The sequence below is a fragment of the Mobula hypostoma genome, chromosome 6 (genome assembly GCF_963921235.1).
Source record: "Mobula hypostoma chromosome 6, sMobHyp1.1, whole genome shotgun sequence".
In the NCBI taxonomy this organism is placed as follows: Eukaryota; Metazoa; Chordata; class Chondrichthyes; order Myliobatiformes; family Myliobatidae; genus Mobula; species Mobula hypostoma.
This window is the reverse complement of record NC_086102.1, coordinates 77,246,690-77,266,349: the sequence shown is the minus strand read 5'-3', so window position 1 is coordinate 77,266,349 and position 19,660 is coordinate 77,246,690. Positions and strand designations below refer to the sequence as shown.

The following is a 19,660-nucleotide window of genomic DNA, read 5'->3' as shown; positions in this document are numbered from 1 at the left end:
CCCGCTGCTATAAATGTCCTGAATAGAGGAAGGTTCGCATCCACAGATGTGCTAGGCTATCCGCAACACTCTCTGCTGTGCCCTGCGATTAAGGGTAGTACAGTTCCCGTACCAGGCAGTGACACAACCAGTCAGGATGCTCTCGATGGTGCCCCTGTAGAAAGTCCTGAGGACTTGGGGACTCATGCCGCACTTCTTCAGCTGTCTGAAGTGAAAGAGGCGCTGTTGTGCTTTTTTCACCACACAGCTAGTATGTACAGTCCAGGTGAAATCCTCAATGATGTGTACACTATGGAACTTGAAACTATTCACCCTCTCAACTACAGTCCCATTGATGTCAACAGGAGCTAGCCTGTCTCTGTTCCTCCTGTAATCCATGATTAACTCCTTCATTTTTTTGATATTGAGTGAGAGGTTGTTTTCTTGGCACCACTGTGTCAGGGCATTGAATTCTCTATGGCTGTTTCATCATTGTTGGAAAATAAGGACTATCAGTGTTGTGTTATCTGCAAATTTGATCAGCAGATTGGAGTTGTGTATAGCAACACAATCGTGAGTGTAGAGGAGGGGGCTCAGGACACAGCCCTGGGGAATCCTGTGTGGAAGGTTTGGGGGCAGAGGCGAGAGTGCCTGCGATCAGTCAGGACGTCCAGGATCCAGCTGCACAAGGCGGGGTGCAGGCCGAGTTCTCTGAGCTTCTTGTCGACCCTGGGGTGAATTATGGTGTTGAATGCTGAACTGTAGTCCCAAGAACAGCATTCTAACATAATCATCCCTCTTCTCCCGGTGAGTGAAGACAGTGTGTAGTGCTGTGGCTAACGCATTGTCTGTTGATTGGTTGTGTCGGTAGGCAAATTTTAGGGTGTCCAATGTCGGTGGTAGCATGCTGCATGCTGCAGATATAGTCCCTGACCAGCCTCTATTTATTCATGTGACGCTATAAGACAATAGACCCAGCTAATCAACACCGCATCAGTGCTAATACGTTATATGTGACACAGTGCAGCACAGAAACCGGCCCTTCGGTCCATCTAGTCTGTGCCAAACTATGAATTTGCTTAGTCCCATCAACCTGCACCTGGACCATAGCCCTCTGTAACCCTCTTAACCATGTACCTGTCCACATTTATCTCACATCTTGAAATTTAACCTGTATCCATTACATTAGCTGACAGCTCTTTCCACACTCTCACCACCCTCTGAGAGAAGAAGTTCCCCTGAAACATCTCACCTCTCACGCTTAACCCTTGATACATAAGAACATAAGGAATAGGAGCAGGAGCAGGCCATCTAGCCCATCGAGCCTGCTCCGCCATTCTATAAGATCATGGCTGATCTGACCATGGACTCATTTCCACCTGCCTGCCTTTTCCCCATAACCCTCAATTCCCCTACTATGCTAAGATCTATCCAATCTTGCTTTAAATATATTTACTGAGGTAGTTGGGCAGAGAATTCCACAGATTCACCACCCTTTGAGAAAAGCAGTTCCTCCTCATCTCTGTCCTAAGTTTACGCCCCCGAATCTTGAGACTATTGTCTCCTAGTTCTAGTATCACCTATCAGTGGAAGCAACTTTCCTGTCTCTGTCTTATCTATCCCTTTCATAATTATATATGTTTCTATAAGATCTCCTGTCATTCTTCTGAGTTCCGTCCGGTGATTACAGTCCCAGGCAACTTAATCCCTCCTCATAGTCTAACCCCCTGATCTCTGGAATCAACCTGTGAACCTCCTCTGAACTGCCTCCAAAGCTAGTATATCGTTAAGTAAGGAGACTAGAACTGAACGCAGTACTCAAGGTGCGGCCTCATCAGTACCCTATACAGTTGCAGCATAACCTCCCTGCTCTTAAATCAATCCCTCTGGCAATGAAGGCTAACATTCGATTTGCCTTCTTGTTAGCCTGCTGCACCTGCAAACCAACCTTCTGCGATCTTTAGTTTCTACTCTTTTGACTGGGTTATAGTTAAAGCATGTAAAAGCAGAAATGTAACTGCAAAAATGTAGTTGCAACTTGCTCCTGAACCTGCAGTGCTAAAATCACTAACAAGTCAGTTTTTTAATCTGCTGCCAGTATGTCTTGGACTGGCAGAATGTGGCTGTAGGTCTGGAACTTCAGCGGGAACACTTGAATGAGGCAGTTATTCCACACTCACCAACCGCAACCCATTGTTCTGAGTATGACCATGTGGCGATTTTGCTGGATCGCCAAGCATTGAAACTTAATTCCTCGTTGTCCACGGGAATGGTACCGGAAGATTGGAGGGAGGCGAATGCTGTTCCCTTGTTCAAAAAAGGTAGTAGGGATAGTCCGGGTAATTATAGACCAGTGAGCCTTACGCCTGTGGTGGGAAAGCTGTTGGAAAAGATTCTTAGAGATAGGATCTATGGGCATTTAGAGAATCGTGGTCTGATCAGGGACAGTCAGCATGGCTTTGTGAAGGGCGGATCGTGTCTAACAAGCCTGATAGAGTTCTTTGAGGAGGTGACCAGGCATATAGATGGGGGTAGTGCAGTGGATGTGATCTATATGGATTTTAGTAAGGCATTTGACAAGGTTCTACACGGTAGGCTTATTCAGGAAGTTAGAAGGCATGGGATCCAGGGAAGTTTGGCCAGGTGGATTCAGAATTGGCTTGCCTGCAGAAGGCAGAGGGTGGTGGTGGAGGGAGTACATTCAGATTGGAGGATTGTGACTAGTGGTGTTCCACAAGGATCTGTTCTGGGACCTCTACTTTTCGTGATTTTTATTAACGACCTGGATGTGGGGGTAGAAGGGTGGGTTGGCAAGTTTGCAGACGACACAAAGGTTGGTGGTGTTGTAGATAGTGTAGAGGATTGTCGTAGATTGCAGAGAGACATTGATAGGATGTAGAAGTGGGCTGAGAAGTGGCAGATGGAGTTCAACCCGGAGAAGGGTGAGGTGGTACACTTTGGAAGGACAAACTCCAAGGCAGAGTACAAAATAAATGGCAGGATACTTGGTAGTGTGGAGGAGCAGAGGGACCTCGGGGTACATGTCCACAGATCCCTGAAGGTTGCCTCACAGGTGGATAGGGTAGTTAAGAAAGCTTATGGGGTGTTAGCTTTCATAAGTCGAGGGATAGAGTTGAAGAGTCGCGATGTAGTGATGCAGCTCTATAAAACTCTGGTTAGGCCACACTTGGAGTACTGTGTCCAGTTCTAGTCACCTCACTATAGGAAGGATGTGGAAGCATTGGAAAGGGTACAGAGGAGATTTACCAGGATGCTGCCTGGTTTAGAAAGTATGCGTTATGATCAGAGATTAAGGGAGCTAGGGCGTTACTCTTTGGAGAGAAGGTGGATGAGAGGGGACATGCTAGAGGTGTACAAGATAATAAGAGGAATAGATAGAGTGGATAGCCAACGCCTCTTCCCCAGGGCATCACTGCTCAATACAAGAGGACATGGCTTTAAGCTAAGAGGTGGGAAGTTCAAGGGGGATATTAGAGGAAGGTTTTTTACTCAGAGAGTGGTTGGTGCGTGGAATGCACTGCCTGAGTCAGTGGTGGAGGCAGATACACTAGTGAAGTTTAAGAGACTACTAGACAGGTATATGGAGGAATCTAAGGTGGGGGCTTATATGGGAGGCAGGGTTTGAGGGTCGGCACAACATTGTGGGCCGAAGGGCCTGTACTGTGCTGTACTATTCTATGTTCTATTTAAATTTGAGTGTGAAATATATATGTTGATCTCAAGTTGGGAAATAGTTGTGTTGGCCAGGAAAAACTGCAGTGTATAAATCAGTGAATTCGAATGAATCAAGGACAGTGAAAGCAGGCAGATGAATTGCCTTTGTTCTTGCCGTGAGGGAGGAGATAGTGGCTGCCATTTTATGAAGAGGCTGTGTTCTCCATTTTCGTGAGAACTTGTCTGGATCAGTGTTTTAAAGTAGACACAATGATACCTCAAGTAATTTGATGAACTAGGGATAATTTCCAAATAAGTTATTTGTGAAGTATTCTTTAATTGGATATAATATGCAGGTTTTTGATTATTGGGGTCTGAATCTGTTCTGCGTGATTGAAGCCTGTTGTGGATTGAGAACAAAGAGACGTAAATTACCAATTGTCACTTGCTGGGAAGGGGCAATAAATAGATGCTGGCCTGGAGCAGAGCCAATAAAAAGGTGTTAAAGGCCAAACTCATGATCTACAGCCAGTGACACGAATGAAATATTTGAATTGGTAAGAAATAAGTATAAAATGAAATACTTTCACATAGAAGACAGCGATGACTCGGTAGGAGGTTCACCATCGTGGATTTGAGGTGCCTCACGGAAACGTGGAGATTTGAAACAGGAGTACAAGGAACATGTGGTCAGCAGCAGAAACTCCTTTTGAACTGGTATTATATTTTCTGTTCTTTGTTCACGGAAGGTCAGGAAAACTTGCACAGGTTTTTGGTTCTGTAAGTTCACATGTTCTTCTGTTGAGACAATCAAGGTACTTATTGATAAATACAGATTCTCCCTGTGCCTCCCTGATCATTATTACAAGGAATGATTCCTGTAACAGTAGCTTTCAATACCTGGTGTTAATCTAGTGCAAGATACTTTGCACTGAAGGGTGTATCTCATTTGGTAGCACTCTTAAACTGTAAGGCTGTAGGTTCAATTCCAACAGCAGGGGCTTAAACATCATGCTATATTTTTTAAGTTCATGTGCTTTGTAGAAAGTGTTGTACTGTCAGGGGCCCCTCTTTCATATCCTGTTCCACTATTTGGAAGAAAGCGGGGAATTATCCTTTATACCCTGGTCAATATTTATCTCTCACATATTACTGCAATAAGTTATTTTGGATTTTGTGGGAGCTTTGTGTGCACCAATTAGCTGATACATACTCTATAGTACAACAGAGATTGCACTTAAAATGTATGTCATTACTTGTAAAGTCCTTAGGGGCAAGAGTCATGAAAAGGGGATGTGTAAATGTACTATGTTTAATCATTTTATGGGGAGTAAATTGCAAATCAATATTAATTAAAAATATAAAATTCTCCAGTTTCTCAATGGGTATAAGCAGAGTACAGGATAGGGGGCTCAACTTTTGAGCCTAAGTCACAGCCCTTGAAATCCAGGCAGCTCAACTCAACACTATTAGTAGTTAACTAATTTCATGAATTCTTTAAATTTCCCGAACCACAGGTCTGTTCGTAATGCTGTGGACTTACCATAAATGCTAACTCATAGAACAAGATCTACTAGTATTATCAGTTTGAGCCAAATGTAAATATTTGGATTCCTTAAACTAGCAATGTGGTCCTCTCAGTATATTGGCTGTGAACACGTTGAGTATAAGAGGCCTGTTGTGGCTTAATATACACCACAGTACAATGTATGGACAAGCACTGGATCATTGAGTAATTAAATGCAAAATTCAGTATGTGATGTCCCATGATCTTTAGCCAACTTTAAGTAACGGGCTTATGGGTTCCATCTTATACCTGAAATGTTATCCATCGGGTAAGATTATGTGAAGCATTGCACAATATAAAACACTGAAGTTCAAAGGGAAGACTCACTTGAACATGTACTTTGCTATTTAATCTCTTTCTTTAAACATTATTTATATCAATCCTCTTTTTTTTCTAAGGGTCAAATTTTTGAAACCTACAACATGGCTATGCTTTGGAAACTGCCCTGCATATTTATCTGTGAGAACAACAGATATGGTATGGGTACATCTGTGGAGAGAGCAGCAGCCAGCACTGACTATTACAAGAGAGGTGACTACATCCCTGGCCTGAGGGTAAGGTACCAACCAATTATAGAAAACTACTAATTTTTCAAATAAGGAAACAATCAATCTACATGTTGTTTCTTCCCTATCCTGAGTGTGGCTATCACCTCCTATTTCATCTCGTAACTATCAAAAATGCTTAATATAATGACTGTAATATGGCACAGTAGAGCTGCTGACCCAGGTTTAATCTTGATCTTGTGTGTTGTCTGTGTGGAGTTAACACTATCTCAAGTATGACTATCTTGGTTTCCTCTAGGCACTCTGGTTTCCCACCACATCCCAATGACATGCTGATTGGTAGGTTAATTGGTTACTGTAAATTCCCCAGGTGTGTTGGTGAGTGACAAGAAAGTAGAGAATTTTTTTTAAATCAGATGAATGTAGAATAAATGTAAATATGTATTTGATGGTCGATGTTGACTCAGTGAGCAGGGCATTGTGTTATATCTTCCTATGACGGTACATGGGTATTCATTTAGGCAAAATATCCCAACCAAAAGAAGAATTGATAGTTCTGGTTAGAGATTAGTGAGTACTAGGAACTAAACTGGGGAAAAAATTCCATGAGTGAAATGCAGTTTAACTTGGGTATAATAAAGTTATTAAGCTACAGTAGTAGTGTTAGAAAGAATGTGTCCCAGTTTATGGGACATTCATAATGGGTCTGGGCAGGAAGGAATATTATTTTTGGGACTAATTTCAGCTGAATTGACCTGGGACCCAAGTCCTAGCTGAGAGGGTAAATTGAGTAATCACTGGAATGTGAACAAGTAAATGTGCAGAGAGGGCTCAGAAGGAAAAAGGAGCAATAATCAATGAAAGAAAAATCTGGCTATCTTAAGTCATTACATTTCAAATTGAGTGCAGAGAGTCACAACATGATTCATTAGAAAATGAGATTCTATTTCCCAACCTGATGTTGGGATTTGTTTAAACCAGTACAAGAGGCCATAGGTGTAGCTCAGTCACCTTGTGACTGAACAGATGTGCTTTGTGAAGCCTTTCCCATTTTGAGAGGATCACATTGTTAACATTAGATTGGAGACCTTGAGCTTCCAGTAGTCTGCGAGGTTAATTCTTCAACTCTGACCTGTCTCTTGCCTCCTACACCAATGAAATCCAAAGAAAGCTCAAGGAACAACCCTCTAGAATCCATGGGACCCTTTGCTTAATTGAATTGGTCCATGGTATAAAAAAAAATTGGGAAGCCAGCCCCCTGGTTTAGTCTATCTGCAGTAGTAAACTGAGCAAATTCTAATGATAAAGTTGCTCTTGAACTCAGCAGGTATAAGATAAAGAACAATAAGATATAGAACAGGTTTATTCCTCTGAAAAGTGATGGCATCAGTTGCCAAGTAAAACTGGTCATAAATGACTAAAGATGCCAAACTGGAGGAGGAAAGTGTACAAAAAACAAAACAAAAGTGAGTACAGGTTATGGAAAATAGGATATGTACAATGAACAAACTGTAACAATGATGGGGGAAAGCTGGAAGCAGTAATGTGTATATCTAGATTTTGAGATCTATCCATCTAGATGCCTAGAAATTCAAGGTGATAAAAATAATCTACATTTATACTAAGTTCCGATTAGTCCAAAGTTACAGAAAAGTTCAGGGCACCATAACAATAAAGGGATACATTGGCTTTGGAAGGAGTGCAGCATAGATTTAGCAGAAATGTACTTCTGAGGATGAAGGTGTGAAGTAACTGCTAGGTTTGCATTTTCAATGTGTTGGAGGTGAATGGACAGTGTAGATGGAGAGAAGCTCTTTCTGCCTCACGAGAAGACTGGCATTTGGAAGCATAGCCCTAACATTAGTGCTGAACCGTCCAGGGCTAGAGAACAATAGAACATAGACAGAAACCTGACGTCTCTTCATTGTAGTCTGTTTCTTTAGCCACACTTTATATGTACCCATTGTAAATGCAGCACAATAGAAATGCGAAGAACAGTAGTAGTTCTTCAAGTATTTTGTTCAGAGGAAAAAGAAATTGAATTCTGAACCTGGAGTGTTTCTTGCTGGGGCGCTTAATGTAATTTGCAGTGACACTTGTTACCATTATAAGCAATCATAGCTCAGGCAGCCAGGCTGCAAATTGTACATGCTCAGCACATTTTCTTTCCCTTTTCTATGATTTTTAATGTATTTGTATTCAGACAGAAGTGAATTGGTTCCTTGAAGCCATATTTATTATTTCATGTGGATCTTTACAGCAGATCGATTGCTTTGCCTGCAAGTTATCAATGATTAGGGATAGCACTCATGCTGCCTTGGGGAAAAAAGGTGAATCGTGGGAGAGGAAAAGTTTTGAACAACCCAAGCTATGTGAAGCAGAATGAGAATAATATTTATCGGTTTAAATCATAAGGTTAGGTTATCTTTGCATCCATTTCTTGCATGAATCCACCTTGCACTAATCTTTTTACAGGTCGATGGGATGGATGTGTTGTGTGTCAGAGAAGCGACAAAGTTTGCAGCAGATTACTGCAGGTCCGGAAAGGTAAATGCATGTGTACTATTCATTAAAATATGGGATCTCCTTTGTACTTTGAAAATAGTTCTTTTGTAAGCAGTATAGCACATTAATTTCCCACTAATTTGTCAAGTTCAGAGCATGGTGTTAATTTCCTCAGTCTTAAATAAATAAGTGGAAATTATTGGCAGCACCAACATTTCTTGTCTACTCTTAATTCCCCCAGAATGGAGGAGGATAACAATGGCAGATTTCCATCCACGTAGGGATAGGATTGAGCTATATTATTCGTTACAGCAGTTTGGTAGCTTTATGAAACAAGATTTATTCTTAAATGGATCTGCAATTCATTTATTAGAAACTGGGACCTTACTATGCAATGGTAGAATGATATCACAAAGTATAGCACTTAATGACTCTGAAGGATAACAATGCAACATTTGATTCATTGAAGCAGTTCAATCAACTAATGCTACAGATTTTCTGGAAATACAGTAAAAATCCGTATTCCAATTTCTTAGCATCTGGCTCAACAGATGATGTTTTCCACATTCGTTTTAGACTCAGGTGCCAGTTCTGGCACTCCTTCTAAGGCTACCAGATTTTCTATAAACTTTTATAACACTGTAATATACTTTTAAAACATTGTGGTATTAATAGAAATAATATCCATTTGCCTAGAGTATCTGCTATTTCATCATTGGTGAATGCCAGTAATCTGTACAATTTGTTGTTAATCACATTCATCTTTGACTTCAGACTATTTCCTTGGAGGTAACTCAGTTCCCATTGAGAAATGAGTAAAGCTGTTCTTTCAGGAAGTTACTTTACCACATGAAGTTACATTCTTAGGAAATTAAAAGCTGTATATGTAATGGGAATTACAAGGGGGGGGGAAGAAATGCACAGGGTGGACTGGAATAGTTTGTTACTATATCATTGATTTCTAATACTTTATGTTCAACTTCAGGGCCCCATCTTGATGGAACTACAAACTTATCGCTATCATGGTCACAGCATGAGTGATCCAGGAATCAGGTAACAGCTGTTCAGTTTGAGTAAAATATTTAAAAACATAATATAGAGCAAGTTTCAGCTTGAGATGAGATTTTGTATTTTTAATGGTGCTTTAGATAAAGGTCATGTGCCAAATTGTAGAAAGGTATAAAACGGGCTTATTCAACTCATCTAATATTCTGCTGTCCCTTTACAAAGCAATTAATTTGATCTCAATAAACTGTTTTTCCCACCCACCAGTATCATTTTTATCAAATGCTACAGTTGAATCAGCTTCTGTCGCCCTATTAATTTATCCCAAAACCCAATTTTGAGTCCAACCATACAAAATAGGGTCTCATCCCAAAACAGTGACTGTCCATTTCCCTCTACAGATGCTACCTGGAATACAGAGTTCTTCAAGCAGCATCTTGTGCCTCTGTATACTGGTAGACTTAAGCCATGCTTCATTACTGTATTTTTGCTTGAGTGTAATTAGCCTCTAAGCAATCATTTTGTATAATGATTACTGTGGTGTCCCATAAAATACATCTGGAAGTTGTACATTGAATGCTAGTTTAAATTCATTCTTGAGTGATGCATTAAGATCTTACAATTATTGGTTAGCAGTTCTTGAGTGTATAATATAAAGGACATCAGAGGCCTTCGTAATTGCATTAAATTAGGACAGCTTGTCGATGTACCTCCCCTTAATCAGTATCTGTGGTACAGTAAATATTTCCTTATCAAAATAAAGTTAACTAGGTTCAACATCTCAAGAATTGAGCAACTTTACATTTAAACAGAAAGGGAAGATGGTGTCAGCTCATTTAAAATATTACCTGTATGTTGATGTTTACAGTTACCGTACCAGAGAAGAAATCCAAGAAGTGAGAAGTAAAAGTGACCCAATTACCATGTTGAAGGATAGGATGCTGAAGAATAATCTGTCCAGCATAGAAGAACTGAAGGTATGTTTCTTATCTTTCATAGTCTTGAATGCAACAAAACTGTGAGCATCAAGACTTTAATTCTTAATTCACTGTTATTTTGAGTTCAATTAATGGTGTTATGTGGGATGTACCTGATGTAGAACAGTTGTCACACCAAAGTTGTACTTCAAAATTGACTTGAGATTTTTGTCAAAGTATTCTAACAGTACAAGTATTAACAATTAAGTAATTATTAGTTCAGTCTCATCCCTTAATATTTAACAAAAAAAATACAACTGGCTCTCCTCCATTCTCCTTTGGGGAAAAAAACAGCCTATTGAGTACTCTTTTCATGTGGTGTGGAAACATTGCATCTGTCTCATTCAGTCCTGTGAAAACTAGCTATTGCACATTGGATTTTTGAGTAGCTTAAGGATAAAGTTAGCTCCAACTTCAAATCAAGATTCCTAATCTGTCACCATGACTGTAGCATGCAGTTGGACAAAAGGGAGTTTAACTTGTGGGAAAACTGGTTGCATACTGGCTCTCTCATTAGAGATCAAGGGGAAAAATGAGCATGTTAGGAGACTGGATAAGCAGCAGAAAGATGACTGGGAGCAGGAAAGCCTATGCTTTGAAAGAATCGAAAGGGATTTCATTAAATTATGAAGGCCAAAGAGGTTTGATCTGTGAAAACTTATTAATTTTGCATGAAACCAAACCTTAAATACTTGAAAAGGTTTGTTAGAAGTACATATATGCTGCATGAAGTAACAATGTTAGTCAAATACAACCGATCAGTTACTGTTGGCAGTGGGGTAAGTAATAACTTTTCAGGGGCTTGAAAAAGTTTCCTGTCTTGTTTTGAATGCTGTTTTAATTTTTGTGCATTTCTAGTTAATTGGTAAAACATAAGCAGCTGCTGTAACTGCCATGGGGGTTAAAATTTGTCCAAATTTGTAGGACAATGCAGTCATATCTAATCTCTTGCCAGTTTTCCAAAATGAAGGATTTTCTTTTCTACTGATTACCCAGTCTATGAATTTTGTTACTGCTACCATCACCCCGTATTTTAGCACATGTTGAATTAAGGTCTATCTGTAGCTGCCTTTCTATTTCTTTTTACAATATTATTGATGCTTAGGTCTAATCTGCAGTTACATTAACAGTTGTGTTGTTTTGTAGGAAATTGATGCTGGCATTAAGAAAGAGGTGGAGGAAGCAGCACAGTTTGCCACCACTGACCCTGAACCAGCATTAGAAGAACTGGCTCACTATATTTACAGCAACGAATCAGCATTTGAAGTCCGTGGCACCAATCCATGGATTAAATACAGATCTGTCTCATAAGCCCTTGTAATTGGTTATACAACTGCCTGCAGCCAACATGTACATTGTCATAGGGGATCTGAAAATTGGGTATACAGTCCTAATTTTCTTTTATGTAATCTGGTTTAATGTTATCTACTGTACATATGCAGTTTATACATGACAGAAAATCATCTATCTCCCATGATTTATTTATGGTTTGTGTTACTTGGGTTGTTTTTAATCAAGGGTACTCTTAAAGAATTCAGATTCTTGTTTTAGTTGCAGTATCTGACATCAATATAATAAAAATAGGCTGGATTGCTTTATAAAATGGGCCTCTTGTAAATTCCTTTTTTCCCCCCCAGGTTCTATACCTTGTACTTATTTATAAGAAAGATAAATTTTTTTGTTTATTTACAGTTCTCTGTCCCAGTGAATTTAACTTGTGAACTACTGCAACATATAAACAACAGTCATGCGTTTTTATAGCCCTGTGGCTTGGAGGGACTTAGGAGGACCCCAAAGCTCATCTCACACTATTTAGAAATAATTTGTAATTCCTGACATAAAAAAGCTGGTCATTGAAAAATGACCAGACACTTCAAACCACTTCACTATAAAGAAAATATCTTTTACTCAGAAAACCTTTAACTACACTAATCATATCATTAAAAATTAGTTTTGCATAATGAATAAATACAAATCAGCAATGATCTGATTGAAGAGCAGAATAGCATTCTGTTTCAACGGTGCAAACGAAATATATTTTCACTTCAAGCAATATTTACAATTATATATGCACAATACTAAAAGTATTAATCATAAAACATTTTTAAAGGTAATTACTCAGAGACAACTTTCAGAGTAATATAAAAATACTAAACATTCAAGTCACTGTTGGTTAAAGATGTCCTTCTGACAGGACCATTTAGCAAGATAGTAAACTAAGGCAAACCATGACATTAAGTTACATTTGACTAATTAACATTTTTAGGAAAAAAGATGACAATCCTTTCAATACTTAAATCCATCTATATCTATTTACTGAGCTAACTCAAACCCTCACCTCTTATGCCAGCTGAAAGAATGGATGGATCCTGCACAGGTGGCAAATGTATTAGCTAAAAAGAAAAATCGATGAACAGCATACATGTTCTATTACATAGGGGAAATCAATTTTACATGATCATTTGCACAACAAATAATAGTAATTTTAAATTATTTCCATCATGATGGGTCCTTTTGCTGTTTTTTGTTACTAGAAAACCAATATGTTATTGGTCTAAAAATAGACAATTATTATTAATACAAAATGTTCACTTCTAAAGTAAAGGTGTCTCAGGGTGCTGCTTTGTAATGGGAACAGGGAGGTTATTTAAAGAGGCAACAGTACTTTCAGAAGTAAGTCAGTACAGCTAAGTATACAAAATTCACAGACTAAGAATTGTAAAGATTTCACAACCATCTGTATGGCAATCCAAATTAGTGCAATAATTGAAGTTCAATACACGTAGAGACACACACAAACATATTTACCCTCAGAAAGGTTGCATCTTTGGTCATTCTTTTTAAAAACATCACTTTGAAATAGCTGGATTGTATATTTTCCATTTTCATTTATTTAGTCTTTGGCTATTTTCCTGAATTTTAGTATGGCATTCCATAGTCGGCAAATAGTTCCTCCTCTAAAATGTGAAAAATGGCAGTAAATTAGGAACTCTTCCCAATGGGAATATGCATTAGTTTAACAGAACATTCATTAAACATACATATTTGACTCGTGTATCAATGCAATACCTTTCATACATCCACAGACCCTTCTTGCAATTCTTGCAATATTAGCAACAACAAAAGCTTGCTAATTTTATAATAATCTTCCCCCAAATCCATGTACTGTTCTTTCTCTCTTCTGTGCCTACAATGTTGTGTAGCAAAGGCTGAGAAAAGAGAAAACACCCACTAAAACACATCTTCATCCATCAGATCTGGGTCCATAAAGCAAGCTGGCTCAAATGAAGCACATGAATGCCCAAACTACCAGATTCTCCTGCAGACCCAAGTACCAACATTCAATCCTCCTCGTGGCCAAAAGACATGCAAAAGATTTTCATTCTTTTTCCTTGGTCACTGCTGGTCGGAAAGACCTGTACTACCTTGTTGCGGTGACAAAGTTCCATAAGTCGCCCTTAAGTTTGTGGTATTGCTTGATGAGGGGAGGGCAGTTTACTCTACATCAGTTATATTACAGCAACCCACAATTTTTGTGTGCAGCATGGAGGCTCAGGGTTGGTAGTATGGGCTGGGAGATCAGTATGATAGTTGTGCAGAACTTACCATTTTCCTGTAATCAATTCTGATAATTTAAAAACTCTGAGCACCAAGTGAGCAGATGTGATCCAGGAGTGTTGGCACAAAATACTGCTTACTTTTCATTGAGAAGGGCATGTGGAAAACAGGCAACAGCCAATTTATTTTTCATTGACTGTCATCCACCACAGGACAAAAAAAAAAATCCAAAATAAATCACCGGGAAGACTGGAATCATTTAGCTGCACCACAAACCTCATGCCTTTCCAATAACTAGTGTCTGAGATCAGCTAAGACATTGGCATCATATCTGGGCCAGAGATGAGCTTTGGGTTGTGTCCACTGCTCACTCCCACCTATATGACGTAGTTCAATTCTCCATCAATGTCATTGAGCATTGGACAGCTGTCAGCTGTTTCAAAGACTGAATTCTTAGACACACATTGTCTCTTCTACTACTAGAGCTGTGAGTTCGAACATCGCCGAAGTTTTGAAAAGGAACTGCTCAGTTTCTGAACCTTCACAGAGTCAGCAACCTGTACCACCACAAAGGGCACCAGGTGAATGGGAACACCACTTGCAGCTTCACCTCCATTCTGACCTGAAGTAGATCATCATTTCCCCTTCATGACTATGTCTAATTCTTAATTGAATTGACTTTATTTCTTACATCCTTCACCTACCTGAGGAGTAAAAATCTTTAAGTTCCGTCTCCATCTACATGTGCAATGTGCAATCATAGTAATTTATAATAAATAGAACAGTCAATGTAATATAGAGTACAATCAAATCAGTGTGTGTTCATCAGTCTGATGGCCTGGTGGTGAAATTCCCTATCCAACAATCCCAACAGGAGTAGCTTCACCAGAGGTACTGCAGCAATTCAAAGTAGTAACTCGCCACCATCTTCTCATGGACAGCAAGTCATTTTAGGAAAAGATTGCATGCTCATTTCAAAACTTGCACAGAGCTCTGTTACTGTTGCCAAAGCCTAGTGAAATAGGCTAGGCAGGTAATGCAAGCATTTGTAAACTTACTGGAGGCTCACGAGACTAGCTGATGTCCGCTTGAACATCTTCAAGTGTAAATGAGATAATGCTGCCACAATTACAATCACAATTGCAGCAATGCAGTCATCCTCCTGCAGTGTACCCAGGCCAGTCCAACAACTGAAATAGTTCTTTTTGCTATTCAATCTTTGCATTGGTAAATGTTGCTGAACTATCCATTTATCTTTATCCTGTCTTATTTTTAACTGCAAAAGATAAAGTATCTGCCATCTATTTCTTTCCCAATCTGAAGCTGCCCTTACCTGAGTTTCAGAGTTCGCAAATCATCTTTGGTGACATATTTGAGAAGGTCAGATAACGCGTAGCCCTCTTCACAGAACTATTGAAGAAAAAGGCTATTTTAAAGTTGACCTAAACAAAGGAAAAGCAGCTCAATTCTTCTTTATCTCTACACCTTACATTGACTTTATTGATTGCAAAACTTGAGCCTGCATAGAATGATCTCATAGGTAACCACATAATAATTTGGAAAATTTTGTTTAATTGATAGTGAAAGACTGCATTTGTAAGCACAGGAAGTCATTTTAACTAACTGCATGTCATTCCCAATAGTACCAGTAGGTGGCAGAGTGGTAAAGACATTATCATTTACAGTACAGTATACACAACTGTGGCTATCATTAGACCAGGAAAGCTTGAAATAGATGTAAACTGGCTTGAAGGTTTGATTCAAATATGACATCTGATGCAAGGCCGCACTCTGTGGCATGAGTCAGAAAAGTTGTCCCCTACTGGGAAGACTGCGGCACAGTTGGTGCATCCCACTGGTTTTGAAGTGAGTAATGCCAAACTATTGGTGGAAACAGCACGGCGCTAAGCTATGTGAAGTACAGGTACCTCCACTCCACTGCTTACCAGGGTCAACGAATTGGGGGTTAACTGCTGATTGAAGAGTAAAGTGCTAATCAGCACCTTGCTGGACATCATATTTTTTGATGTTGTGAACTTTTCACATAGTGCATGGAGGATGGAGCCTGTATCTGCACTTCATGGCTTCAGCAGTGCTCTGCTTTCTGCCATGGATATTCTAAAAAAGAATCTGCAGAAGGCACAAAGGCAGGGCAACCTGCCAAAAGAGGGTGAAGGAGGAGGGGGAGGGAAAAAGAAACCCAATCCATTCCAAAAAACTGCTTCAGTCAGAAAGGGTCACCATGTGAAGCAGGTACAGATATTGAGCAAAGCCGGAGCTCCAGGGCTTCAACAGTTATGATGTGTGCTTCCCGCTCTTCTGTGTTGGGCCATCAGCGATCTTCAATCTGAAACTCTCCTCTCCAGGAAAGTAGCATTCACCCTGTTCTCCTCAGGCATGGAGCAGCAGAAAGTGCGAGGGCTTGGATTTCCAGGCATTGGAGGCTTCCTTAAAAGCCGAGGCTCCACTGATTGTTGTTGCAACTCTTCGATGACACCTTGTGAATGAGTTAATGTGCCAGGAGAAGGGTCTTCACTTTCTGAGGAAACGGCTGGCATATGAGATAGCCACACATCATGATGATCTCTTCCTGAATCCAGGAAGCAGCCACGAAGGACACTTTACGTCCACCGTGCCCTCTGTATTTGAGCCAACTTCCAGATCCACTAGGAAATAAGTGGCAGTTCAGCCTGCAACCTTTCTAGGACAACGTTCACGTACATACCAAGGCAATACTACCTCTATAAGTTCATTGATCAGTCTGCCAGCATCCTCTGGCACCACTGCTGCTGCCTGGACTGGAGAGGCCAGGTCTGCAGTACATGAGATGCAGTGCAGTTGGCTATCTGCTGTAAGCCTGGGCAATCTTGGGCTTTGCCACTATCTGCAGAGGAGGAGGACAGGAAGCGAAAGAAAGGGGAGAGAACAACACACACACACAAAATGCTGGAGGAACTCAGCAGCTCAGGCGGCATCTATGGAGGAAAATAAACAGTCTACGTTTCAGAACGAGACACTTCGTCAGGGGAGAGAGGAGGTGGGGGGATGGGTGACATGGCTGCTCTGTGAGCGAATGACTCATCAGGAGGTACTTTCAATGAACACATTCCCCATTACATGCTCTACTTTAGCCTGTTTGGCTGTAGGTCATCAGAGTCTGTCTGACCAGAAAGGCAAAATAAAAATAAAAATCAGATCCATATTCCATGATATATTCAAACATGCAAACATGACAGAGAGCATAGAACTCACCTAATGGCAGTTGGCGATTGAAGCAAGATAGCTCCAGAGTATGGTAACTATTTGTAAGCTGCTCTTTGATCTATTAAATCCTTCCATTATAATCATTCTACTCTTTTAAATTTAAATTCTCTTGTACTAACATGATGTACTGATGTTGTGTAAGTATCTGCCTAGATGACATGTAATACAAAGCTTTTCAATGTATCTTGATACACAGGTCAATAATAAATCATTTATAAGCTCTGCCTTTTCCTGGGCTAGTGCCTCCATGGCATGATTGATGGAAGGCTTCCAACCCCCAGGAGGGAATGGCGGGTGGTCTCAGAGGAAGACACCACACAGCCATGGAGCAAAGAGACCAGCTTGCACCAACGTGTTGGTGTGGATGCAGTGTGGGGCTGATTGACTGACAGGTAATAGCAGGGAAACTGGCACTGGACAGATGATAAATCCTGTTACGCTGGGTGGTGAAAGCAGATTCATGCACCGCAGCCACTGGCCAGAGAAGTAGCCCAACATCCATTGAGGTCTGCACTGTGGACATCAGTTATTGAGAGCAGTGATGACAGTCTACGTTTAGTCCTCACTGCTATAATGTGTGTGAAAGTAAGTCCAGTTTATTAATTGGAATTTAAATTTCAGTCCTGAAATGGCAGAACTTGAACTCAGAGCTCTGGATGTTAGTCCAGGACATTATAATAATTTAACCACTGTGCATCCACTTTTGAAATCAAAATCTGACACCATTGGGTGACCATAACTCAGTCAATGACAAGCTCAAGTGTCAGTTCAGAGTAGGATTAAGATACCAAACCAAGTTCTACTTGACTGATGGAATAACTACAAAAACTGCAGAAAAATATAGCTAGTTTGGTCATCAGGTTACGCATTGGAAATTAGGTAACATTAATAGATTTGCAAGAATTAATGACCCTTTGGCAGATACTACTTAAGTACTTCTGGAATTGCTTGTCATCTGCTTGTGCCACACATGATCTTCCTGCGTGTATCTCAGTGTCTTTGGACACGAGGTTGCCTGTTGCAATGATTCTGAGTGATTAGAGTAACCCCATGCGTTACTGAGAATAGGCGCAGTGTAAACCTGCATCAACCCAGCCCTGGTGATCCTCCTGAATTTCTAATCTAAAGGGAAAGAGGAAGAAAAGAATGAAAATGGAGAGGGAGAAGATGAGGATTTGGAAGAGCTGAAATAAGGTGTGAAAAGCAGAACTGAGGAATTAATGAGGATTATGAAGAGCAGGGAAGACGGGGAGGAAAACATTATAAGGAGTACGGTAGTAAAGAAAATGGAGAAAGAAATAGACAGCTGAGAAAGAGGAAAGACAAAAAGGAGTTAGAGAAGGAAAGAAAAATGAAGAAAAACTGAACAGAAATAAATTCTGGTAGAATTAAACAGTGTTTTCTTAATCTGAGAACAGTGGAATTTGGAGCAGACATCAACTCTCACTGCGCCGAAAACAATCCTAGTCTCTTCAGTTTGTTCCAGCCCCTGATGTCCCTCACCCCAGGAACTAGTCCAACGAACAGCCATCAAACTGAAATGTTAGTTTTGTTTCTCTGTCTCTCTGTAGATGATGCCCGACATGCCGAGTATTTCCAACATCATTTCTTTTTAAAAGGTTCAGTATGAGTAATTATCATAGAAAAAGCAAGTGTTTTTGCTGTCTTATATCTATTTGGCCTGTCAAGTGCCACTTTACCCTGGTTATAGTCTCTGCATCGGCTCCTTGCTCTTCCAGCCAGCTGACGAGTTCCTGATCCAGGGTGTGGAGTGGTGCTGAAAGAGGCAAAGCAGAGCAAAGGCAATGCTGTCAGCTTGTCATCCTTGATCCCAATCCTGTCTATGTCAGGACTACACTGAATAAGGAATGTGTTGGGAAGGTCAAAACAGATAAAGAAACTCTCTAAAAATGTAGAATATGTAAAATGCAAAAATCACTGCCAGCTAAATAGATGTGTTTCTATGAACTAAACTGGCCGAACAATTCTGTCCAGAAAGTTCAGCATTTTGGCCTACATTTCTGTTAGCTGTGAAAAATGATACATTCAGATTGGAGGGTTGTGACTAGTGGTGTCCCACAAGGATCGGTTCTGGGACCTCTACTTTTCGTGATTTTTATTAATGACCTGGATGTGGGGGTAGAAGGGTGGGTTGGCAATTTGCAGAGGACACAAAGGTTGGTAGTGTTGTAGTTAGTGTAGAGGATTGTGAAAGATTGCAGAAAGACATTGATAGGATGCAGAAGTGGACTGAGAAGTGGCATATGGAGTTCAACCCGGAGAAATGTGAGGTGGTACACTTTGGAAGGACAAACTCCAAGGCAGAGTACAAAGTAAATGGCAGGATACTTGATAATGTGGAGGAGCAGAGGGATCTGGAGGTAGCATCAGTTAGAAATGATGAGTCGGCGTTTCGGGCCGGAACCCTTCATCAGGACTGAAGAATGAAAGATGGGGAAGGATTTGAAGAATGCTTGTAGCTTCAGTTAAAAGACCAGTAATTTGAAAGACAAGGGGGTGGGAGAGAGGAAGCATTGACGTCATAGCCCTGAAAACAATGGTAGTAGAAGAAGGAGGCAGAACTCCTCCTCCCTCCCCCTCCCTTCCTCTATCCCTATGCCCGA

The 19,660-nt window shown here is 40.4% G+C and overlaps 2 protein-coding genes across 2 annotated transcripts in view; one reads left to right on the top strand and one right to left on the bottom strand.

The window, feature by feature from the left end:
- The window catches only part of LOC134348126 (pyruvate dehydrogenase E1 component subunit alpha, mitochondrial-like), a 29,975-nt gene extending 18,170 nt beyond the window's left edge, over positions 1 to 11,805 (top strand). The window contains exons 7-11 of the mRNA XM_063051040.1: positions 5,620 to 5,775; positions 8,203 to 8,274; positions 9,218 to 9,285; positions 10,106 to 10,214; positions 11,361 to 11,805. Of these exons, the coding sequence (XP_062907110.1) occupies positions 5,620 to 5,775; positions 8,203 to 8,274; positions 9,218 to 9,285; positions 10,106 to 10,214; positions 11,361 to 11,525 (570 nt within the window). The 3' untranslated portion in view covers positions 11,526 to 11,805. The remainder of the gene's footprint in view (positions 1 to 5,619; positions 5,776 to 8,202; positions 8,275 to 9,217; positions 9,286 to 10,105; positions 10,215 to 11,360) is intronic.
- A 174-nt stretch (positions 11,806 to 11,979) lies between these two features.
- The window catches only part of map3k15 (mitogen-activated protein kinase kinase kinase 15), a 160,181-nt gene continuing 152,500 nt past the window's right edge, over positions 11,980 to 19,660 (bottom strand). Inside the window, exons 26-28 of the mRNA XM_063051041.1 lie at positions 18,737 to 18,813; positions 15,106 to 15,182; positions 11,980 to 13,171 (exon numbers count right to left, since the gene is read on the bottom strand). Of these exons, the coding sequence (XP_062907111.1) occupies positions 13,108 to 13,171; positions 15,106 to 15,182; positions 18,737 to 18,813 (218 nt within the window). The 3' untranslated portion in view covers positions 11,980 to 13,107. The remainder of the gene's footprint in view (positions 13,172 to 15,105; positions 15,183 to 18,736; positions 18,814 to 19,660) is intronic.